At 39.4% G+C, this 25,664-nt stretch overlaps 1 protein-coding gene across 1 annotated transcript in view; it reads right to left on the bottom strand.

The window, feature by feature from the left end:
• The window catches only part of Vegfc (vascular endothelial growth factor C), a 103,396-nt gene extending 89,472 nt beyond the window's left edge, over positions 1 to 13,924 (bottom strand). Inside the window, exon 1 of the mRNA XM_041673857.1 lies at positions 13,293 to 13,924. Coding sequence (XP_041529791.1) covers positions 13,293 to 13,439 — 147 coding nt within the window. The 5' untranslated portion in view covers positions 13,440 to 13,924. The remainder of the gene's footprint in view (positions 1 to 13,292) is intronic.
• Between the last annotated feature and the right edge of the window lie 11,740 nt (positions 13,925 to 25,664).

Here is a 25,664-nt window from a genome sequence, read left to right as displayed (position 1 = left end):
TGAAACTAGCTTTGTAGACCAGGATGGCCTCAAATTCATAGAGATCTGCCTGCCTCTGCATCCCAAATGCTAGGATTAAAGTTGTATGCCACCACTGCTTGAAGAATTAAATATTTGTAAAATGTGCACTTATGTAGAACTCATAATTCAGATTAACGGCAATTGGGAACTTCGCATTTTACTGAGATATTTATTAAAACTCACCTATTGCTTTCACTAAGCAAAAATCTACTTTTTATACACAATACGCAATAGTTCCAATAAAATGCATAGTTCATTTCGATATCAAAATTTAACTTGAATGCATAAAAATTTTAGTTGGTAAGGTATTTTAAGTCACATTGGGAATTAAATTATATTTATCTGCTTAATTTAAATTTTGATTGGTCTGAGAAGATCCTATGAAGAGGAAGCTGTGCAACCACAATGGAATAAGTATAGCTATTAACTGAGGCACATCAGGCATATACTCACCACAGTGCGCACATTTCACAGTGGTATCATAAAATCTCCATCAAGAGCAGATTCAGTACTAATAAAAATGGCACAGGAGAGCTAAATCGAATTTCAGAGGGTGTCAGCTCAAGAAGGATTGGGGAGCTTTTGAAGTATGTCCTTGTGCGAGTCTGCTTTTCACAGGCTGACAAAGTACTCAACACTTCGAGTATAAAAGCATTATTTGAACTAACGGTTTTCAGGTTTCGGTATATGATCACTTGGCTCTGTCATTTTGGCATGTGATAAAAACAGAGTATCATGGTGGGTGGTAGAGAGTACTAAAACCTCTGGAGAACTGGAAGTGGGGAGATTCTAATATCTCTAAGGGAATGGCCTTAGTAACCGAACTTGAGTCATTTTCATTAGACCTTAAATCCTAAAGGTTTCACTTCTCCCAGCAGCACTCACTACAGGACGGCAACCAAAGCAGAACAGAGGAAGAATAATGAAAGGAAAGGAGGAGGAAGGGCAATGAATCAAAATGGAGTCACTTCAGTGTAAAATGTAGCATTCACAGAAACAACACTCCTTTGTTATGACTGTAGTGGTGGTATAAATGGCCTCCATTGGCTTATATATTTGATACTTCATCCCTGGTTGATGGAATTGTTTGGGAAGAATTATCACGTGCAGCCCTGTTGGAGGTGCTGTGCTAGGAGACTAGGTGTTGAGGTTTCAAAAGACTCCTGCCTACCCAGTGTTTCTCTCTCTGCCTAGTGGTTGTGGATCAAGATGTGAGCTCTCAGTCATTCCTTTACTCCTTCGTCAAGGATTCTCATCTTTGAAATTGTAAGCTAAATTAAATGCTTTCTTTTATGAATTGCCTGGATGATGGAGTTTACGACAGCAACAGAAAAGTAACTAAGAATGCGAACAGTCAAAAGAGTTTGGAGCCAATCGGTTATACTGACTGTAGATCTTAAATTTCTTGTAATTAGCTCACTGTCATGTTTCAACATGACTCAGTAACATAGTGATGCTCTACTCACGGAGATAACCACAAGCTTGTATTTTCTAGATTAGAATTCATCTCCACCACATCAGGTATCATTACTGGCAAAGTTAAGAGGGGAAAATCTTATATTAAAATCTATGATTTCATTATTTGCTTCATTTGTGTATCTAAAGCTTAGACATCCTGGTTTTAAGTGTGATTATCATGACTTATGGGTGATTTTGGCCCAAAATTGTAGTTTAGCATGGATAATCACCAAAAAAATAGAAGAAAGTCAGGAGACTCAAAGAGACCAAGCAATGAATCATTTTCCTCTCAAAACTAAAATTTGGCTTCGAGGCAAAAGGATTGGCTTGTTTTCCTAGGATGTCATTAATGTCACGACCTATAAACAAACATGAATCTAAGTAAGGATTCCATTTTCAAAACAGAAACTTGGAAGAGGGATTTAAAAGGAATAAAGTAACTAAATACAACAGACACAAATAAAGAAAAAGAATTAAAAATATTCCATTTAGGCAATGATACTGTAGTAAAGTAACCCATGGTGGTTTCAAACAAGCCCACATCTTGTCCTTGATATTAACTGGCTACTTCCAAGAAATTTTTTGAGCAAGCGGAAATAGCAATGCATTTTACAGATTATAGGAATTCAATTACGAGACACAAGGCAGCTGTGGGGCCACTCGTGTTAAAAGAAAAAGAAAACATTTTATTTAAGATTCCAATATGATGTAATTTGTCAAATTATGCACGTGGTGGGGAGGGACCTGACTCATGTGTAAAGAAAAAAAAATGAGAAAAATCGACATTTTCTTGGTGAAAGGCTGCTACCAACACACCTTCTTTAGTTTGGTAACTATGTTTGCCATTTCTGAAAAGGTGGCACACATTTCACACTACTTGTTGAGGGAGTAGGTCCCTATATGCCTAGTCAATTCCCTCAAGGGTGACTGATGTGCTGTTTGTCTCTGCATGGCACACACCCATGCACTCGTTTGCTCTGTTTTGATTCCTTTTGTTTTGAACTCTGCATGTAAGATAATATTAAGCAAACAATATTATTTTTAATTGTGATTTGCCCAAAAAGCAAAATAAAAGTAACAGCAGTGGAAGCCCTGTCATGAAAAAAAAAAAAAAGCTCAGCAGTGTTTAAGACAAATAGTCTAATAGTCTATAAATGAAAAAAGTCAATACAAGAAATTATTTTATGTAAAAGTCTAAGTCTGAATGCTGTGAAACTTCCATATAAGTGCTTTGTTCAGATGAAATTCTAACCTTTAAATTAAAACTCAAAATTATTTTTTTTAAAAAGATGATACCAGTATGCTTGTAGACAAATGTATGGATAATGAATTGTCCATGTGCATATCTATTTATGTGCTGGATGGTTTCTGTGTTCTGTTGGGAAGTATGATTGATAGCTGATTGAAAGTCCTAAAACATGGGGATCCTAAAAAATGACTAGATTCGAGATGATATCTAGAGCTTAGAATTGTGTATTCTTCTTTCTTGTGACCCGTGTTCTCTTTAATTGTTGTAAGATACATATATGTTTATATATATATATATACATATATATTTCTAAATACATAGATATGATCTTCTTAGTCTGTATGTGACTTGTATGCACATGTTTTCATGGCTGATCATTTGCGTTGTAAAACAAATTGATGTCTTTTTTTTTAATTCCTTTTTTCTGACCACTCATGTTCCTCAATGCCCAGTAACATATAGCATTGAACACAAGGGAATCATGCAGTTGATAGCATTGACTGATGACCTAACAGAATGGTCAAATGAAACCAACTACGGTAGAGTGAGGGCATTCAAATCACCCAGGTAAACCAGAAGTGTCGATTCCATGATTCATCTAATGGACAACAGACATGGTACATCCTGTACCAGCTGCCATACAGGAAGACAATCGCAAAGAAGCAAGGAAAGCTCACTTTTCCTAGCAAATCCACAGAAGCTTAGCGGTTGCATGTAACTTTCATTGAGTTTTCTTCATAGTTCTTCAGTGAAATGCTTTTTAATATTTTAGGCATACACACTAACTTGTTTTTAGATTTATAGATTTGTCAACATAATTTTGCTGAGATTTTTAGATGTTCACACATTGAAGTACCATATTAGTTTATTTTTAATTAGCATATTCTGTTCAAGACTGTTTTTTAGATTTGTTTTCTTCTTCAGACAGGTTATGGTTGTGGTGTTTGGTGTTCTTGTAGGAATCCTAAAAGTGAGAGAGGGTGCTGTTGTCTCTGACTCTTTCGTCTGCTTTTGGGACCCTATTTCTTCTTTTCCAGCCTTAATATGAGGGGATGTGCCTAGTCTTATTGAACTTGATATCCAGATTTAGTTGCTATTTCTGGGAAACCTCCCCTTTTCTGAAGGGAACTGGAGGAGAAATGGATGGGGTGGGGATGGGGGAAAGAGAATGGGAGAAGAAGAGGGAGAATTGTGGTCACGATGTAAAATATGAGAGAAGAATAAACAAAAACTAGTAAACAAATGTATGGGGATTGAACAAATAAAAATATATTTAAAATGTTTAAATAATTTTCTAAAGGGCCAGGGCTGTCACTTTCAAGGACTGACAAAACTCAGGACCCAAAACAGGTGAAAACATGTTACAAGTACTACATGTGGGGCTTTAGCCCAAACAATTAACACTCTATGTACATAACTTCTTAGAAATTATGACAATTTATAATACATTATTTTCAATAAATTTCTTTTTAATGTCCTAGACAATCAGAGTTACTCCGTATGCTCGAGACATAATCTATGCTTTGATTTTTTTCCCCTTAGTCATGAAGCCAAACCATTACATTATAGAACGCTAACCACAGAGGCCAGTCATAGTGTTAATCCATCCCTCTAGCCATTACTTAGCTCTCTACTCTTGAAGCCTCAATGATATAGTGGGAATCTTTACTTTCATCTTCACCTTACTTGTAAAAAAGACTAACCTGTGTTGTCCTAGGCACAGTAGGAGGCACTGGCAGGGTATAAATGTGGATAGCCACAATAAGGATTCAGGAATTATCACAATGCCTCCACCCCTCTCCATTGTTTAATTTTCTGTCCTAACAGTTCTACTCTTGGCTGTTATGTGACTGCAATAAGTTGCAAACAATCAGCATGACTTCTAGACACTGTTCTTGAAAGTTCAAAGGAATTTACAAAGGTTCTGCCATCAGAGGAAAAAGCAAGTTTGGGTCCAGCTTTCACCACTTAAGACCATATACTTTGTGTGAAAGAAAAAGGGTCATTTAGAAATCAAGATATGCCGGGCGGCGGGGTGGTGGTGGCTTACGCCCTTAATTCCAGCACTCGAAATGCAGAGGCAAGCAGTATCTGTGAATTTGAGGCCATCTTGGTCAAGAGTGCGAGTTCCAAAACAGAAAGAAAGAAAGAAAAAAAGAAAGGGGGGGGAGAAGAAAAGAAGAGAAGAAAAGGAAGGAAGGAAAGAAAAAAGAATGAAAGAAAGGGGAGGAAAGGAAGGAAGGAGGGAGGGAGGGAGGGAGGGAGGGAAGGAAGGAAGGAAGGAAGGAAGGAAGGAAGGAAGGAAGCCCAAGATACAAGGTAAAATGAATACCAAAACAAAGTCTACTGAACACTTGTAGATGACACATACCCCATCTTTCCAACCTATCAGGGCAATGTTCATACAAGGAAACAGTAAAACAATGAGAATTCATCATACAAAAAAGGATTTTTATGTAAAATCATACAAAAGAACATTTGCCCTGAATGCTCAATAAAACCAACTAATTGAACACAGTCTCTGTTTGCATAAACTACAAACTCTGAAAGAGCAATAGGAATGTTGCAGGAGAACCAATTTCAAGCCTAAAGTGTTTTGTTGTAAACTTTAGAATTTAAATATAAATCAAACTCATTATCAACTTTGAATTGTTATTCAAAGTTCTTTGCTGAATCCATTTTTCATCTGTCTTGCAATTATTGAAGACCAGTGTTTTTAAGGTTCCCTTTTATTTATCCATTGCTTTTGACTTTAGCATTTTGCATACTTTATTTAATCTAACTTCCACATGTACTCTGCTCAGATATCTTGGAAATAGAATGTCACATTCTCCCAGGCCAAACTTTTCCTACCAGTGAAATATTCCTTTTTATTTAACCTGACAGCTCCAATTATCAACAGTATCTTAAATCCCAAAGAACATAAAAATGAACCTGCACTTATGTAGCAAAAGGTCAGTTCAGCTTATAACAAGAATGTATATCCTCCAGTAATAAGGCAATCTTTAAAAGATGACAGAATAAATGCCTGGAAGTTGGAGAAGGGATGGGTCTCTTGTTAACTCTGATTGGTTCTTGCTGAGCCCTCTGATTGGTGAAGGCTTGTTAGACGTGAAAAGCCCCCCCACCTATTTTTTTCACAAAATCATATTGCAAATTCAGAAAACCTATTAGAAATTCTTGCAAAGGCCCTGGCTAAGCAATTGTTTTTTTCAATATTTGGCAGCCAGAACATTTATGCAGTAGACATTGTGGCAAAAGCCTGTAATCCTATCACTCTGGGATTAAAAGAGAATTCCTCACCCCAGATTGCTTAGTGTTCAAGAGTAACCTAGGCTAAGTGAAACCCTGATCCAGGATATTGTCCATCTATGATCTACTTTTAGTCAAAGGTGTGGCAAATGGTAAAGGCTAGGAGGTTCCTGTTCATTCATAAGTAAATGTAACTAGTTTACCCTAATGGCTGTAATATGATTTCCTCTGTGTTCTTGCACAATGATAAAATCAGCAGAAAAAAGTGCAGAAAGATTCTGAAAGGAAATAAAAGCATGGAGTCTTTCTTGGAGCTGGAGAGATGTCTCAGAGGCTAAGAGCACTGGCTGTTCTTCTAGAAGTCCTGAGTTCAATTCCCAGCAACCACATGGTACTTACAACCATCTATAATGGGATCTGCAGGCATACATGCATATAGAGCACTTAAATTTAAAACAAACATTAAAAAAAAGCATGAGTCTTCACAGCCCAGATGGTTTGTGAAACCATTATTCTAAGATAAATGTTGTAAAGGTTCACTGTTTTTATAAAAAGGAAAAACAAAACAAGAAACTATTCTTAGATGGGAGATGGCTGTCAGTAAAACGCTTGTTGTGAAGGCCTAAGGATCTGATTTTGAACCAGAGTACACACATGAACCTGCCACACATATACACAACATCAACACCATCTCAGACCCTAAGACTAAAGACTGATATTATTCCTGGTTCAGTAACTTACATCTTACACTTATCATCCTTAATATAACATGGCATCCATCTATGGAGATGAAGTGAAAATCAAAATGATATCAGATTATGAGTCTAGAGTGACAAAGAGGATGCACAAAGGTTCTCAGGGTGGTGAGGACCATTATTATTTCCTCTTAGTCTCAATGTTTAGGGAATAGCTGGTATCTAGAAGATGGAGTGTTGTGCAGCAGCTTGGGCAAGACCGGCACTGGCACTGAAAGAATCTGACATCCCCACATGCCCATCCCCTTGTCCGCAAAACCCCAGTTTCAGCTGAGCCAAGCATCCAGGCTTCAAACAAGGTGACTATATATCTTGCAAGAGCTACAGCCCCCAAATCTATGAGTCCAAGCTTTCAAATCAGTGTAGGATTGGAACAAAGACTACAGACCTAAAGAGGAAGCACTGCAGTCAGAAACTGTTTGCTAAGTCAGTTTTTATCGAGTGACATGAAAAAAATGGTTACCAGGAAATCATAGTTGAGAATAAATATAAAGAAGTAAAGCCAAAGAAAGGTGAACTGAGCATTTTGGATACAAATCCACATGTATCCAGCATTGTCAGAACACAGTTCAAGAACAGAGTCAGAGGGAGATTTCTGAGTGCTTATGAGAAAACTCCAAGAAAACAAGACAAGAGTCTTGTGACCTCAGTTTCTTCAAAAACATGGACTTTTTCTCGGAATATATTTTTCTGCTTCGCTCAGGTGTAGTGGAGAGGAGTGAGTTTATTTCAGATTATTGACTACACAAACGGCTAGTGTTATTTGTTTATATGCCTGTATGGAAAACATGTTTTTGCCATGTGCAGCTTGCCTGTCATGTGTGGTTTGCCCTTGTGACTGTCCACTTTACTTGTGTGAGTCCTCTTAACCCTCCGAGTATAAATTGTCTGATGCTCTGTATAAAGTTGGCTACTGCATGAAACTTCAGTTACCCTCTTTGGGCCCATTCTCCCAGCTCCCACCACTGTCAGAGCAGTAAACACAGCATAGCAAAAACCAGAGAGAAGAATGAGAAAAACACATTATTATACTTTGAGCAAAACCAAGCTGTATGACTCTATGTCTATCCATAGATAGTAGCTAATTCAGAAAAGCAGACAACAATCCAATACTTCCCTTAGACAAACCTCTGCCTTCCTCAGAAGAGGCATCTAAGAAGTCAAATTGAAGGCTCTAACAGAAGTTGAGGTGGAATGAAGTAAGAAGTTAACAGCACCTTATTCCTAATCTTAGAATTCTGATATTGTGGAAGTGGGGAGGTTCCTACCAAGAAGTTAGGAGAAGATAGGAGAACAGAGAAACACAGACAAGGTTCGAACTAAATGAGGACACATCATCGCTATATTAACTGTTTTACTTGAATAAAATTATGTTTTTATATGTTAAATACAAGCTAATATATTTTAACTATTCACAGAGATTGTAGAAACAACTGTCACAACTTTATCACACACCTTAAGTCCTACTGGCCCAAGACAGTCACTTCCCTTTAAAACAGAGGCTCTCAACCTATGGGGCGCAATGCCTTTGGGAGTTGCATATCAGATTTCTTGAAAAACAGTAACAAAATTACAGTTATGATGTAGCAATGAAATAATTTTATGGTTGGGGGCAATCATAACAGGAGGAACTGTATTAAAGAGTCTGAGTATTAGGAAGGTTGAGAACCACTGATGTAAGAGCTTACTTTGAGGTTTATTTTGCTTTTCCAAATAAGTCTTATTCCTGCTAGTGCCTTAAGTGATCTGTGGAATTATACTGCTACCCATGTTCTTCTATGAAATAGCCTAATTCTACAAGTGGAAAACAATATTGTCCTATGACTAAAATATTGAGGTCAGGGCTAATTTCTCCTGCTCCTTCAACTTTCACAGTAATCAATCCCCAGAATGACGGGTCCATCCTCTGGGGACAGCTCCTTCATCCTGTCCTTCTTGTCTCTGCCCTGCTGGGGCTGTGCATGACTCTCCATCTGATGTATCTCTTTGACTTCTTAATTAGACACCCTCCATTAATCTTTATGACTTTTATCCAGTCTTAGGATTATTTCAATGGTCTGCTTATTATTTTCTGAGATAATAACTAACCCTTCCCCCATGACTCACAGTGTTAAGTCAAAACCCTGAAGGCTGAGTGGCGAAACAAACCAAGCAGAATTCTGGCTATCTAAACATACTGATACTCAGGAGAACTCACTGTTATCTATATAACACCCCAGCTCCAAACTGCCCTGTTTGCTTTCTCATGTCCCCATGCTATCATGTACAGCAAGTGTAATTCTGGTGTTGATGAATTCATCTATTAAAAATGAACAATCCAATTACAATCAAAGCTCTTCTCTGAGATCAAAGATTCTAGATCAAATAACCCCACAGATGAGTCTCTCCCAAACTTCAGAACATATACAATGCAAATTTCATAATTATAGATCATAATAATAGATAAATTTCATAATAGATAAACATTTCATAATTTTAATTTTATGAAAATAGATAATAATTTACCTTGACTTTTTCATCTCAATAGTACAGTACTTAAAAAAAAATAGAAAAGGGCCATGTCTTTCAAGATGACTTCTGCCTGACATATTTCACAAATTGAAATGATGAATTAAATGATGATCATGATAAAATCTAATGAACTTAATCATCCAAATGCAGCATGTAATACTTTTATTGAGAATAGAAATGACTTGGGATATTATTTCAAATGTGTATTCCTAACCAAAGCCCAAAGATTTACTTGGTATCAGGTTAAAAAAAAAAAAAAAACAAAGACCTCTAGGGAAATCTGGTGCAGGCACACATATGGTACCTTTAAGAACACTGCCATTGATTTGGTTGACAGAATAAATAATAAACTAAAACACACAAAGTATATAAACCTATTAAAATTGATAAAATCTGATCTATTGTAAACCAAAGTAAGTAAAGACATACATATTTGCATACCCTTTTTCAAGAACAAATTAGGAAAACATGAAATTTGGGGGAGGAGAGTTCTGGAAAGATTTGGAATGGCAAAGTGGAGGAAGGATATGAACAAAATAAATTGTACACATGAATAAAAAAACTCAATGAAAAAATAAAAACATTGTATTTAAAGTTTGATAGCTACCCAAAAAGGCAAATATGATCAATGCCTTGCTCAGCTATTATTGGAGAATCTTCTTCCTGCAGCAGATGGGAGCAAATACAGTCCCAACAGCCAGACATCATGCAGAGAGTGAGAGACCTTGGAACAGTTGTCTATAACTGAGAGTCTCTATCAAATACCTTCTCACAGGGATCAGGGAACACTGCAGAAGAGGAAGAAAGATTGTAAGAACCAGAGGGAATGGAGGACGCCAAGGCCCTTTGTTGTCCCTAAATCAGCAATGATTAAAATACATATGAACTCACAGAGACTGAGGAAGCCACATGGCTCTTTACCAGATGGAGTCTTAGACCTGAAAGGAGAAATGAACACATGGCCCCATCCCTAACCCAGAAAAAACAAACTACAATTAAGTGTAGGCTGCATGCCCAGCAGAGCATGGCTAACCGAAAATGAATTCAGTGGCATCTTTGGAGGCACCTTGTCTCATAATGTCCTGTCAAGTCTTTCCCTTTTCTTTCTTTCTTTTTTTTTTAAATTTATTTGTTTCTTGTGCCTTCTCTTGGGTTCTTTTCCTTCTATTTGTTTGTTTGATTTTGTTTTTTGTTTTTTTTTTTTGGATTTGTTTGTTTGTTTGATTGGTTGGTTTTTCAAGATAGAGTTTCTCTATGTAGCCCAACTGTCCTGGAAGTAACTCTTGTAGACCAGGCTGACCTCAAACTCACACAGATCCACCTGCCTCTGCCTCCCGAGTGATGAGATTAAAGATATGTGTCACAACCAACAAGCTCATTTTTGTTTTATATATTATATTTCGATTATTATCAGCTCATAAAAACCTTTTGTTTTTAAATAAGAGACAAAAAATGGAAGTGGAAGTAATTGGAAGGGGGACCGCAATCAGGATATATTATGTAAGAAAAGAATATGCTTTCGATAAAAGAAAAAACTTTGATAGTTATAGTATATATGACGTAAGTCTTCCTTCTGGTTTACTTTTTGTCATAATCCAATGTCTTTCTTAAAGCTAAATTCCTCAATTACAACTCACCAGAGTATGCTCCATGCAGACTTGGAATGCAAATTATTAGCTACAGCAATTAGGTGCTTCCTCCAAGATCAACAATAGCCATTTGTTTGATAACAAGTCTGGAATATTTCTTTTTACGCCCACAGTATCCTGTTGCTTTAGTTTTCTAACACTGTCCTGTTTGCATTAACACCCTTCAGAAAATGATTTAGGACTTTTCATTACATCATACAACCATGAAAAAAAAAAACATGAGAAAGAGGGACCTACTTTCAATTATCTGCATAGCCTTGGATGCCACAACGAAGGCTGGATGCCCAGCTCTCTTCATAGCTTAATAGCTTTTCTCTATTTGTGAATTTAAAAAAGCGACATGGGTAGCTATGCATTAACAAAACTTTGTACGAGTCAATACTATGTATAATTGACACCTTGTTGTTATCTTGAGGTTTTAGGTCACTTACAACCGGTGTCCTTCAGGTTCTCCACTGCTTGAAGGGAACTGAGGTGCTTGGAAAGGCCACTAGGGAGAGACATGGAGTCTTTTACACCAGTGCTTGGCTCACTGTGTGCTGTGTACTCAGCAAGGGCACAGTGGTTTCCTGAAAACATCTGGAAAATAGGCTGTCAAGTCCTCTTCACCCACTAGGGAACAGCTAAGTATACAGGTTCACTGCCCACGAAACTCAAAGACACAAAATAAAGTGTCCTCCTACAGATAAAAAAAAAATTGTATTTCATATCAAATATCAGTGCTTGTTCACCATACAGAATTTAAGAAGTGATTAAATACAGAGACTTTTGCAAACAAAATATATAGAATTTCAGAGAAAAGGAGAAATTTAAGGCATGCAAATGACAATAGCCTTGAAAATTAAAAATGCAGGGACTTTTTTTTTTATCTCGCAACTCTCTACCTTTCTGGAATACACACCTGAGCGCTCAGACATACACACACACACATTTGTGCTTTGGTACAGTCACTCAGGACTGACTCGGTGGTGACTGACTATTGTGTAAACTATTGGCTTATCAGAAATTGTTTCTCATTTTACTCAGTGCTAAACACTTCTCTACGGTAAATCAAAGCCAGTTATCAGAGGCAATGGAGATGCTGTCTGAGTAAGTCATACCTATGAAGGTTGAAGAGTCAGAAAGTGAATGGGTCTGGCAAAACTGAAGGGCTCATATTACAAGAAGCAGTATTAGATTCAGAGCTTGATTTTGGTGGTACTTTGAACAATAATGTTCTCATCCCTATAGTTACACTAATAAGTTTACGTTGAGAGTTACGATTCTCATAATGAACTACAAATTCTGATACTTTTCCCAAATGTAAACACAATGGTAGTTGGCTTGAGTCTTTGTCCGTATCTAAGCGTAGTCTCAGACAAAACCCAGGGAGGGTGATTTGATCTCTGCACATTCCGTATGAGATCCCCAATAAAGTCAGCTGAAAGTTGAGAGGAACACACCCCTTGCCTGTTTCCCACTTGCAGTCAGCTACAGTAAAACCACTTCAGTCTGCTCCCAGCCAGAGGGGCTTCGCGGTGCAACTTCTTCAGGAGCTCAAAACTTTAAGATTTACAGATATTCCTTAGAAGGTCCCAAAGAGAAATACACAAGAACAAGGTAAGATAACTTCTTTTGAGAATCAGAATGTCTTCCAAAGTGCCTTAACATGTTTAGGAAAGGGACTTTAAAAAAAAAAAACTTAAAAACAAAATAAAACACATTGACTCTTCAGTGTTTACTATAACATAGCCAGAGTTTAGAGACACAGTTGATAAGGCTGGGGAAAAGTCTCTCTTGACAATGATTTAACAGATTCCAATCTCTGTTACATCTTTGATTTGAGCAAGTTCAAGTTAATCCTAAAATCTAAAACCGCCAAGACTAGTTACTAAATTTACTTCCACTTTTTCCAAACTAGTTCCCAGTGCCCAGGGCTCCCGCTATAAACACTCCAGGGCCAGAGAGCTAAGTTGTCTAATCACACATCACAGAAGCTCCTTGGAGTCCAAAGAACCAGCCAGGAAAAGAAAAGAACATTTCCCTACAGTAATGAAATTCTCTCTGGAGCCTTGCCATGGGGACAGGGTGCAAGCTCTCCTGTTGGCACCAGGATACCATTCTGAAAGAGAATGCTCCATTTCTGTCACAGGACACCTTTTTGGGCCCCTTCACTCCTCTAAGTTGCTTTCTTTCTAGTAACAGCTTTCCCCCTGGAAAAAAAAAAAAAAAAAGAAGGAGAAACTTTGCTCCAAGGAAGCGTGCACCAATCTCTCACTTTGGATCCAAAGGTTAAATAAATAATTATGCACACACTCTCCACTGCAGGTTCTCTGTACACCCAGCAAAGCCAAGCCCACAGTCCAGGACTGGGAGCTGAGGAGTCTCAGCCCAGCCCGGCGGGGTCCGCGCACCTACCTTGACCTCGCCCCCGTCGGGCTCCGCTTCCGAGAAGCCCAGTCCCGACTCGAAGGCGGCGGCGGTGGCGGGCGCCTCGCGGGGACCCGGGATCAGCGCAGCGGCGAGCAAGGAACACGCCAGAGCCAAGAAGCCCAGCAAGTGCATGGTGGAAGGACCGGGAGCGGGGAGGCCGGTCCGCTGGCAGACGCAGGCTGGGGCGCGAGGCTGAGGTCCTGTCCTCGTCCCAGTCCCGCGGTTTCCTTCGGGGGACCCCCCTGGGTGAGCGGATCCCGGGGACTCCGCAGCTCCCAACTTTTGCCCTCCGATATGGCAGCCCGCGCCTGGGAGAGGCGCCGGGTGTCAGGTACGAGGCTCACAGGAAACCGGACATCCGAGCTGCCCTCGGTGGCGGCCCGCGAGGTGAAGCGAGGGCGCCGGGGGCCGGCTCCGCCGCCCGCCGATCGCGGTTTTGTTTTGGCGTTTTGCAAAGAAGGGGAGGGGGGTTGGTTAAGCCCAGTCACCCCGAGATGTTCCACTGGTCCCGAGGAGCCCGTGGGTCCCTCGTCCCCCTCCTCCCTCCCCTCGCCCGAAGTGAAAGGAGCCGGGGCCGCGGGAGCCGCGGGAGAGGCGGTGGCGGCGGCGGAGTCGGGGGGCGGGAGGAGGGCGGCGGGGCGCCCGGCGGCGGCGAGGCCGGCGAGCTCCCGGGCGCTCGAGCCTCCTGCGCGCGCGGGGCCGAGCGGTGGCGGCGGCGGGCGCAGGGGCAGGGCATGACTGATGCGCCCTCTGCCTGCGCTTATGTGAGAGAAAGCGGCCGAGGGAGGGAGCGTGCCGAGCCCCGTCTGCCCTCCCCTCTCTTTCCCTCGGAAGCTCGCTCCCTCCAGCCTCATGCTTTCCTCCAGCCCCACCTCCATCCTCTTCTTGCTTTCCCTTTCTCTCCCCTTCTCTCTGGACTCTGCTGGGAGGGGGTGGCCGGAGGCTCAGGTTAAGTCTGGGGACTGGAGCCCTATCCTCATGTTTTAGAGGCCACATGACTGAGCTCAACTACTAAAAAGATAGGAAAGATAGGGGTAGGAGGTTTTTTTTTGGGGGGGGGTGTGGGGGGGGTGAGAATACAGTGGGTAAGGGGAGATACATGCTTTGACCCGTGAGGTCAATCTTAACTTTATGCATTCTTTGTCGTTAGAGTCCCCCCGAAGTTTGGAATCAGTCTAAGAGTTCTAAAAATCTAAAGTCATCATGGCTGAGATCTTTGGGGCCATGGAATAAGAAGTCTCATCACCACCACCACCTCCATTGTTTTCTTTGTTGCTTGAAGTAAGAATGAGGGACTTCTTAGAATACAGGGCAGTCTGTTGAGATAGTTCCAAGATTAGTGATCTTCAGAAAGTTCCATACTTATACCAGCTTGGTAGATGAGCCAGTTTTCAAGGACACTTAAAGAGACACACCCCAAAAAGTTTCCGCAAGACATACCTTCCATTTATAAGAGAAAGTCAATGAGGATGTGACAATTTATATGCTGAAAGAGCCATCTGCTGTGGTGCCTTTGTCCTTTGGAAAAGCACCCAGGGACTGTGTTGTGTTACTGGAGACTGTAGTGGCTTTCCCCCTTGGGGCTGGTGTGCATGTTGCAGAAGTTCCAGTTAAGCAGTTTCAACTGAATTCAAAACATAAAGGGTCTTTTTCATTTAATAAAAAAACTATATTAAGTACACTAACGTATAAAATTGAGGAAACCTTTTTTGTGTGATTCAAATCCTAAAATATGAAGATCTCCTTACCCAACACTTACACAAACACTCAAATACCCCTACAAACAGGGAACACTCCATGGTTTGCCTGAGCGTGTTCCCTTTACTGAGGACCAATGTTTTTGAAGTTTCCTTCCTTCTATCCATTGCTTTTGACTTTGGCATTCTGCACACTTCATCTAATCTAACTTCCACATGTACTCTGCTCGGATATTTTGGAAATATATGTCACATTCTCCCAGGCCTAACTTTTCCTACCAGTGAAAGATTCCTTTTTATTTAACCTTCAGCTCCAATTATCCTCATCCATCATGCTAAGTTTATGTTCATAAAGTATGCTGTTCAGAACATGGCTCCATACTTAAACTCCTCCATTGAAGCATGCAAGAAAAGGGTCTTCCTTGTCCCAAGCATAAGCATTTGTTGACATAGCCTTGGACCAAGTTTACTTTCTGGCAGCCAAACCCAACTCTTGATGCAATGGACACTTAAAGTTGACCAGATTTCTCAAGAAATCTGCATGCATAGTGCTATTTAGTCCCATCTGCATAGCTCTGCCTTTGTGTCAGGGTTGCCTTCCTGTGCCCTGATTTGTGCTTTGTTATTTAACATGAAGAAGTTCTACCTTGCCACAGTCGGCCCATCACAATGTGTTGAAATAATTAGGGATCTTGACTTGGTTAATACATTCCCCTCTTTCAGTGTCCTTGTTGTGGGTGTATTTAAAGAACTTATCACATTTATCTTTGTATCTTAATAAAGTTATAGGGAATGAGAATCTAAAGACAGGCTGGACTGGAACTCAAGTGGAAATGGAGTGCCCTTGTAATCTTGTCACAGTGCAGTGATCCTCGACTTTTATTGTACTTGGAATCACAAGGGGTGGTTGTAAAAACAGATGGTTGGGCACACCACCAGAATTTACGGCATTCTGGGAAAAGACTTGGATGTCAGCAGGCCCACATAGAGAACTTTACACATTTCCAACAGCCTCAGGGTGTAGCATGGTATGAATACCATAACATCGACAGACTCAATGTGTATCAAAATGTATTAGTGGCAGGATTTAAAAAAATCCTTAGCACATACTTTTTCCATTGAAATATAGTTAACTTCCTACTGCTATTGCTGTTTGAGGCAAATAATGATCTATTTAAATAAAAAAAAATGTCAGTAATCTTTCAAAAGAATACAGTAGAGCTGGCAATAGAGCCCAGTGTTAGAATGCTCACCCACCATGCAGGAAGCTTAGGGACTCAAAGCAGCAGCAGCAGCAGCAGCAGCAGCAGCAGCAGCAGCAGCAGCAGCAGTAGTACCATTTCTTAACAGCATACAATTTAAAGAATAAAAAGTCTTGGAAAGTAAAATGAAAGACTTTCTGGGGATTTTTTTTCTCAACTTAACACCTAAAAAATTATATAAACCATTAACAGACTTTGAAGTTTAAAAATGATTGTTTTTACTGGGTTTTGTTTTGATATTTTTTTAAATTGGTGACTTCCTCCAAGATCTTTTAAGACCCACTGCTACCTTTCTTTTAAATGTGCTTCTAAAGGAAGGTATGAGGGGCATTTTATTCTTTGCTTTATTTTGTTTTCCAGAAAGTATTACATTGTTGGTAGACACTGAGATGAGAGAATTGGATAAAAGTTGGATGATACCTACGGTTTGATATAGCCATTGGGTTTCAAATCTTTTTGGAAGACAGTTTGACGGCAAATAACAATATGTCTATGTTTGCATATTATCAGAGGTTTTTAGCCTCCTCAGGGCCAAATTCTGTGATCTGTCACCTTGAGAGTCCATCAGAGTCAAGTAGTAGTGATGCAAGAAAGGAATTTTCTTTGGGTCTGAAACCCAGGTTTCACTTTCACAAGTTTGCATACTGACCTTTCAGGGTCTCCTTCCTACCCGGAGTCTCACGTCACATACTGCCTGGCCTCAGTGGCCCTCTGAAAGCGAGGAAGAATCCATGCCCCCATCCTTCTAATGTTAGTAGAATGTAAACAAAATTACCGACATCAGATAAAGCCTGGGCTCTGTCTGGACCATAGCTTCTGTGTGCTGACTCTGAGGCAATATTCCTCAAAAACTACATACTCAACACAGATTCCCTGGACTGGGCCTTGTATGACCACCTGATGGATTTCCTTGAGGACTGAGGGATTGACAACACTTTTGCAGATGAGTTGGTGGAACTCAGTACAGCCCTAGAGCACCAAGAATATATCACCTTTCTCGAGGACCTCAAAAGTTTTGTCAAGAGCCAGTAGAACTGTCAGAGACCAAGGGCTTTAATTTAAGTGGCAAGCTTTGGCCAGTGAACAAAAGCTACCTTGACATCAGAATCATGCTTTGAAATGGCTGTCATCCTAATATCATGGGAGGAAAAAAAGCAGGTTTAAATTATTTCTGTTAGTGCTTCCGTTTACTAGTCACTTGGATATTTTTCTCCTGTACAAATCTATTGTAGATTTTTGTATAACAATGATGGACAATAAAATTTTATCTCCTCCAAAAAAAAAATATTCCTCAAAAGATGGCACCTCACTAATGTTGGATTCCTCAGCCCCAGATAACCAGCATCTATTGTCCAGTAAAGCAAAGGTTTTAACCGAACAGATCCTAAGTCCGTAATATCAAATAAATGGATCTAAGAGAGTCTTTGCCTCCCTCTGCAACTTTGCAAGCCAGTCCTCCATTGTAGGCATATCTCTTAATGTTCCTGTCTTCCAAGATCCTACAGCAGTTCATTCAGCTCTGCACACTCACAGCCATTCTCTATCTCAGGATTCCAAAATTATTCCACAGTCCTTCTGAGAAGAATAACATCATCAGAACCACCATGGCAATTACTCCACTCTCGGTACCATAATCTGCTTTAGCAAAAGATTCTGTAGAAAAGGGGTTCTGTAAAAGATGAGCACTAATAGAACAAATACATACATGCACACATACATATGTGCATATTATATTTTGGATTTATTAGATTGACTTACAGTATGTGGTCTGAAGAGTCCAACTATGGTTATCCCACACTGGAGAGGCCACAAGCCGTTCAATTCAGGACCCCCAATATCTCATTAGTTCCGTCTGATGCTGAAGGCCTGGAAGAGTCCAGGAGAGCTGCTGGTCTTCAGTCTACACTGGAATTGCTAAGAAGTGGGTTCTAAAATCTGTGAAGGAGTGTCTTAAAATTCCTAGCAGCAGGAGAGATGAACTTACTAGGGAAATTGAGGACAAACAGTTAAAAGCAAATTTTCTTCCTCCATGTCTTTTTATCCAGCCTCCACCAGAAGATTCTGCCCATATTTAGGGTGGATCTTCTTGCTTCATAATCTGATCAAGAAAAACCCTTGCAGAAATGCCCTGCAAATTATGTCTCAATTGCTTCTAGATGCAGTCAATTTGACAACCAAAATTATCCATCATAGTAGCTTAAATTAATTTTGTATTTGTCTTTAACTAAAAACTTATTTGTGTTTTATAGTTTGAAAAGAGAACGTTAGCTATTTTACAATTCTTCTCTATGTAGTTAGGCTATAAATAATGTACATTTTTAGAAGTACAGTAGCATTTTCTTTGTACCTAAATGGTTGATTATTGTAACTAATTATATATATACCATATTTGCTAGATATGAATTTTTGAGCTTCTTTGGCAATATTAAAATCACACATTGGTCAAATTTTAGAAATCTCCTGTTATACTGGTCTTTTTTCCTATTTCAGACTGCAGATTTGATTAAATGTCTTTACTACTATAAACTTTCCAGTTTAAAATACTGTCTATTCCCATTAAAATCATAGTCTGACAATTTGACACCAGGTATAAACATGAAATAATAAAATTGTAACCATGTCAACATGACTTGCTAATCTCTTCTAGAAAGCTCTAGTCTGATAAAGGCAAAATGATGAGAAAACAACTGAAGTTTCCCATTGGCTTCAGGAAATGCCAACAAATCAATTTATTGATGAAAATAATGTTTTCACTCCAACAGGCAGCCTGATTATCAATAACAGCTGATATTTCAAAAGCCTTTCTTGTGTCTGCCAATGCTATAGAACTTGTATCACTAGCCCTCTGCCCAATCCCCCTCAGTTCCTCACTTCAAAAGCTCTATCTCGAAACTTCTGGAGTTCTTGCTCCAATGTCCTTCAGTTTTCTTACACACTAACAAGCTGAGACTCTGAGAAGATTGGTTAAAGCTGTTCCCCAGCATGACAATAAATCCTACGGAAATGCAACTTTTGTTTACTGAGAGAGCACCCGCTGTTATTTGAGAAGGTCCCACTGAGATCATAATAATATCCCCTTCATTGCTCAAACCAAAACCCCCTAATTCAGAAATAAATCAACCCCCCGATGGCTTTGAATGTTCTTGCTTTGAGATTTTTCTAGCTCCCTCTAGATTTCAGTAGCAATTACTTTTCATCAAGCTACCAAGTGCACGGTGACTTTGTCTCCTTGGACTCCCTTTCAGGGATGCTTTGATTATTTGATTGTATTTATCACACTTATTCCTTGAAGAAATCTGCTGCATCTCCAACAACATTGTCTTTTGTCACTGCTCTCTTTGTCATTCTCCTTTGGGAGTGAATAACAGGAAGTTCACAAGAAAGAGACTAAGTGTAAACCTTGTTAAACCAATTCCTTGAGCCAGCCCTGGGGATCGGACATGCAGACATTGTCTCAGACTGACATTTATTGGTCAGACTTTCTCAAAGACTTTATCAAAAGTTGACAAGGCTTTCAGAGGTATTGTTTTTCCTATGAGATGCTGGCTTTGACAGTTTCTCACCAGTCTTTTCCCACTTCTTAAAGCTATGACTTCACGCCCTTAGATTCTGTAGCCATTTGTTGGAGAACCCAGTGCATAAGGCTCTCAAAAAATTGTTTATCAATTATTGCAATAAAATGATATAGCCTTTTTAGTCTCAAGTGTGATTCTATTTTTTTTTAAGTAGCAACAATAGAGACCCCAAGTTTCATCGCAAAACTAGAAGCATTAAAAATTCAATGAAATTTTAAATAAAAAATTTGGAATTTGTGAGCTAAAGCAAACAGATTGAAGGCTATCCTAGAGACCTGGTAGAGGCGCTCTCACACCTCTAGAAGCGTGCACTTGTAGACTTGAAAAATCAATTGGTTCTCAGCTCATATTACCTCGAAAACCTGTAATTCAGAGAAATAGCAAATTTAAAACACAAGGAAAAACTAGAATCCAGGGGAAGTGATGCATGATGAGGGCAATGGGAAAAAGAAAGAGACAAGGGAGAGTGGTGGGGAAGAAAGAGAAAATATGAATTCATACATGTTGTTAGAGAAAAAAATTAATCAACTAAAAAAATTTCAACTGGAATCTATAATCGAACACAACCCTCCTAATTGCAGATCTCTAAAAATTCTCAGCGAATTAAAATAATGGAAAAACAGCTATGTGAAGGGTTCCATGTCACTGCAACAAGTGAATTGAAGCAATTTCCCATTTACCCTTGAACTCCCACAGAGAGTCTCTAAAGAAAGAGTAAAAGATTGTTTTAGACGTTTTTGTCAATATCGGTGCTGTAAGCTCAGCCCAAATCCTCATCACTGCCACCCCTTCCGAAGAATAACTCTTCTCGGGGTATTCCAACTGCCATCACTTTGATCCTGGACTTGCCCCCTTGAGACCCTCAGTTGGGTCTCAGTTGGGGATATTGTTTTTGTGTGTCTCGATGCCAGTGTCTCTTCACTTAGCTGCTTTTCCATTAGTTCCGTTCACTGAGAATCTTTCGAGGTCTGCAATTAAGAGGACTGTGTTCCGTTATAGATTTCAGTTGAATTTTTTTAGGAGATTAATTTTGTTCTCTAACAACATGTATGTATTCAGGAAGAGTAATTGTGACAATTGCAACAAAAATGATGGAGATCTGTGCTGTTCTCACGACACTTTTCTACCAACTGCCAGAGCCCCCTCAGCCAAAACCTTGCAAAAACATTTTAGACAATACGGTCCACCAAAGGAGAACAAGATAATATTTCTCCTTTTCCTCCAATATTAGTGGCAAATTTTAATAAGGCTATGTGAACGTGGCATGCCTCCTCTGCATTAGCCAGCTTGTGAAACACTGTAAAGGTAAATCATGAACCAAGAGCCCACGTGTCAGAGAAGCTTGCACACTGACTTCGAGATTCTTTGCAGTAAATGTTAAATCTATAACCACATTTGCTCCTTTCCAAAGGAGGAGGAAAGTTTTTGTTTGCTGGGATATTGTGATTCTGACTAAATAAATAAATAAACAAATAAATAAAGCAAGCCTCACTGATTTTGAACTCTTGATATGGAGGAGTCCAGTCTGTCTCCCAGCATTGACTCAGTTATTAGAGACCTTAGCAACTCCAATATGCTATAACCACCACCCCAATCTTCTGCAAAAATGCAAAAATATGGAAATGATTACATTAAAACTAAAATCAGGGGCTGAGAAGATGGCTCAATGGATAAAGCACTCTCTTTTCTTTTATTTTCTTTGGTGGGAGGACCAGGGAGTGTGCCAAGAACTCATAGAAATGCCTGCTAGATATGGTGGTCACAATGTATTCCCTCCACTTGGGTGGCAAAGACTGATTATAACTGTGCAAGACTCACTGCAATTGGCAAGCTCCAGGTTCCGTGAGAAACTCTATCTCCATAAATTAAGTAGAGAACAATAGAGGGAAAGACCTAATGTCAACTTTGAACCTACACACACGTACACACGCACAAACATACGCTCACATATTCACTCACACAACACGTAGCAACAACAGCAGCAAAACCCTCAGGCCACCTCTCAGTTACTCTAACCACACAACCAAACCATCTTCCCTTTGAAAATAAATATTCTCTTACCCTCAAATTTTGAGATCTATCTTAGTTTATTTTCACTTTCTAAAACTGAAGACCACAGATTGGTTAATTTATAAAGAAAAGTTGTTCATTTATCTTATGGTTTTGGAAGCTAGGAAGTCCTTGAGCATCCTACCCATTCTTTAAGGAACTTCTTCAAGATCATAAAGAGCAGAGAACAAGTCTAGGTAAAGAAACTGACTGACTCAAGTCTCTCTTCCTCTTCTAGTAAATCCATTAAGAATATAATGGAGGGGTCTTTCTGACTCTGCCTGGCTATGACAGAGCACTACAAGAGACTCACGCAGGGTTCATCTTAGCATCAACAGTTAGGAGTTTCATTTCCTCTATGTTCTCTGAAGTTGCCTCCACAGACGTTTATTCTAAAGTCTTTGTCCTTGTGAAAAGACTGCATAGAAAAGTCCCTGGAACAACACTGGCCACACAGGAGGGAAACAAGGAAATTTTGACTAGAACTCTAGTAAAACACGAGGCTATAAACACTGGGACTAAGATTTCCCAGCTATATAGACACAAGATTTGAGCTACTGGCAAGTAGATTGCTGTTGTTTGAGGAAACTTAAAGTTTGAAATTCTTGACAATTCTCCAGAAGCAAACAGTCCTCAGAAGGAGAGAATTTCTACCACAGGGCTGTTTCTAGAGAGATCTTGCAGGACAGGGATCCTTCTATACAACATTCCAAGTACTAGCACCCAAAAGATGGTGGGCCAGTGGCCATCCTAGAATGCCTGTGCTCCTTTCTCATTCTTCTTGGCCTCCTTTCCTCCCCCATGGACTCCTTTCTCCCCTAAGATACATTATCAGTACAACTATCTAGAGGTTAGTGACTAGGTTCTAGATAGTTGGTGACTTATGTGTTTAGCCTGCCAAAGTTCTAGGTCTCTATCTTTAGCGTTGCTTTCTGTGTCTTTAGTCATGGCATGACTCGAACTCTGAGAGTCCTGTGCACGGCCTGAGCAGGCTGAACGCTGAAGTTCTGATTTGCACACATTTTTCTGCAAGTGCTACCCGCCAGTTCCTATAGTAAAATACTCAGTTTTACTCACAATTGTTTAAAATCATTTTTTCTCTCTCCACCCACCCCCAGAGGACATACAGGACAGGTAACCAAGAATCAAAACCCTCTAGAAAGCAAGTTTCTGCCTCCAGTGAAAGCAGCTCAAGGACCCTCTGTCAGAGATAACATCTGTAAACAAACTTTCAGGGAAGAAAGGGAACAAGAAACAGATGGTTTGAATTTGAGACCTGCCTGCCTCGTATTTACAAACCTTACAAAGGATTGCAAGCCTTACCGCTTACTAAGGCGGTAACTGACTGTCTATCAGTGCTCTCTTATGTGACCTTTGGCGAACCCCAATTTGCCACATGTGAGTCATGCAAATAAAGTATTAGTTAATCCTGGTAAACATCTCCCCAAAATGCCTGAGGTTTAATAGTCCCCCAGTAAACTTTCTATTGAGTGTGAAAAATAATTATGAATTAATGGCTATTATATGCCATGAAGGATATTTTTCAGGTTACTGGGGGAGGGCTGTCAATGACACAGAATCTACACGTTGGATTATTTTTTAAGGAAAGGCATTAATTTGGCTCCTAACTCTGGAAATCCAAGGTTGAGAAGCAAAACTGGTGATGGCCTTCAGGCTGACACAGTCCCAGCCTGCTATTCTACTGGTTACAGCAAGAGACAAGTAATACATGTGTTTATTTTGTATATCTTTGCCTTTTTATTATTTATTTATAAAACCTTTAGGACTAGGATCGATTAATCACAGAAGCTCCACCTTAAGGCCCTTATCCAGGCTTAATCACCTCCCAAAGGCCTTCTCAACAAACATCATAGATTAAATTTCCACTGTTAAAACAACTCATGATAGGAATGGAATTTCAGTGCAAGAAGCCTTGAAGGACATTCCAAAGACCTTTCCAAACCATAGTACTTAGCAAATGTTTGAACAGTGACCTTATGGTTTCTTCCTTTTTCTCCATTTCCCTCCAGAAGCGAAGATCAGATCAAAATGTTTATATTGATCCTTATCATCTATATCATTAATGGAAAAAAGTTGATTGTACAGAGATTGGATTTTACTCATCAATATTATCCTCAAAATGTCTAGCATAGCAATTTATTAAATCTAATTAGTAGTTGGGATAGGGAGACGGTTGAATGGGTAAAGGGCTTGCTATGCAAACATGAGCACTTGAGTTTGGATGCCCAGCACCCACACAAAGAACAGATGAAGCAAAGTGTGTACTATTCCTCTAGAGCTAAGGGACAGAGTACAGGTAGAGCTTCAGAGTTCTCTGCTCAGTTGATTTGCCTGAAACAGAAGCATGGGAGATCCTATTCCCAATAAATGTTTTAAAGTATTAAAGGGAGACACCTGATGCTGGCCTCTAAGCCTTCTGTGTGTGCTTATTTGTGTATGCATGCACATGAATGCATACTTGTACATATGTACCTATAGATCACACACACACACACACACACAAATACATACAACTAAAAGTAAATAAGGTATTTGAAACAAACATTTGCTTATTTATTATTTAAAAGCTTTCTTGTGGCCAAGTGACACACAGTGAACTCCACATACATAAACAGAATAACTTACTATATAAAACACAAAACAAAATTATTGGTAGTTAATTTTTGTAGGTAGAATGGAGGGTGATATTTTTGCACTACTCTTACATTGTAGAATGTAGAATAATACAAATTATGTATTAATAAACTTTTAGGAAAATAAATGTGTGTAAAATTTTTATCATATAGAAAAACTCCTTAATATAAACTTGTATAGAAATTACTAAATGATCAATGACTTACTAAAAACTATTTATTCTGCAGGAATTAACCAAGATAAGAGGAAATCAGGAAAGAAATAATCACAGAGGTCAATGAAGAGGCAGTAGAGAACTGGAAAGCAACAGGTGGGAAAAGAGTCTTCTATACTTTCTAGCAAAACATTGAAATGGACATAGTGAGAAAAGACACGAGGAAGGAGGTAAACAAGTTGGATCCGGGTAAAAACACAGAGATGTAAGTAAGGTAATATAAGGTAACATTTTGTGGTAACAGTATGATGTTAGAGATAGCCAAAAACAAAGAAACACTTCAGATTGAGTGTCAGTTTAGTTTCAACATCAAAGAGGCACATTAAAGTGTGTGTGTGCGCGTGCGCACGCGTGTGTGATGGCTACTATTGTCGCTTGACAGAGTGCAGAATCACAGATGTACATTTCTGTTAAAAAAAATTCTGGATTGGCTTAACTGCGGTAGGAAGAACAATGTTAAAACAGGATGGGCACATCTTTAAGTAGACTAGAGTTCCAAACTAGATAAAAAGAGGGCACGTGGACCAGCAACATCACCTCTCTCTCTGCCTCCAGACATTAGGTGCAATGGGACCACCAAAGGATTGCATCTGCTCTCACTCTGAGCCAAAAATGGCCCTACTTTCTTTAAGTGACACATGTGTCTGCTATAATTAGGCTCAACAATGAGGAAAGTGACCCACATACACTGAAGGCTGGATTTTATCATAATAAGTTTCAGAATAGAGGCATGTTAAGAGACAGGAAAAAAAAAACAGGTATTAAAAGTAGAGAAACAGAATCAAATTATCCTAATGAGACCTTGAAGACAAATGTCAAGATTATAAATTGATTATGTAAGATTTAATATAAATTAACCTATAATGCCAATGAATATTTGAGTACCTGAAGTAGCTTTGAGTTAC

Source organism: Microtus oregoni, unplaced genomic scaffold (genome assembly GCF_018167655.1).
Source record: "Microtus oregoni isolate MIOR12 unplaced genomic scaffold, Mior012 000024F_ref0000369, whole genome shotgun sequence".
In the NCBI taxonomy this organism is placed as follows: domain Eukaryota; kingdom Metazoa; phylum Chordata; class Mammalia; order Rodentia; family Cricetidae; genus Microtus; species Microtus oregoni.
Note: the sequence above shows the minus strand (reverse complement) of the source record. Positions and strands in the feature narration are given on the sequence as shown.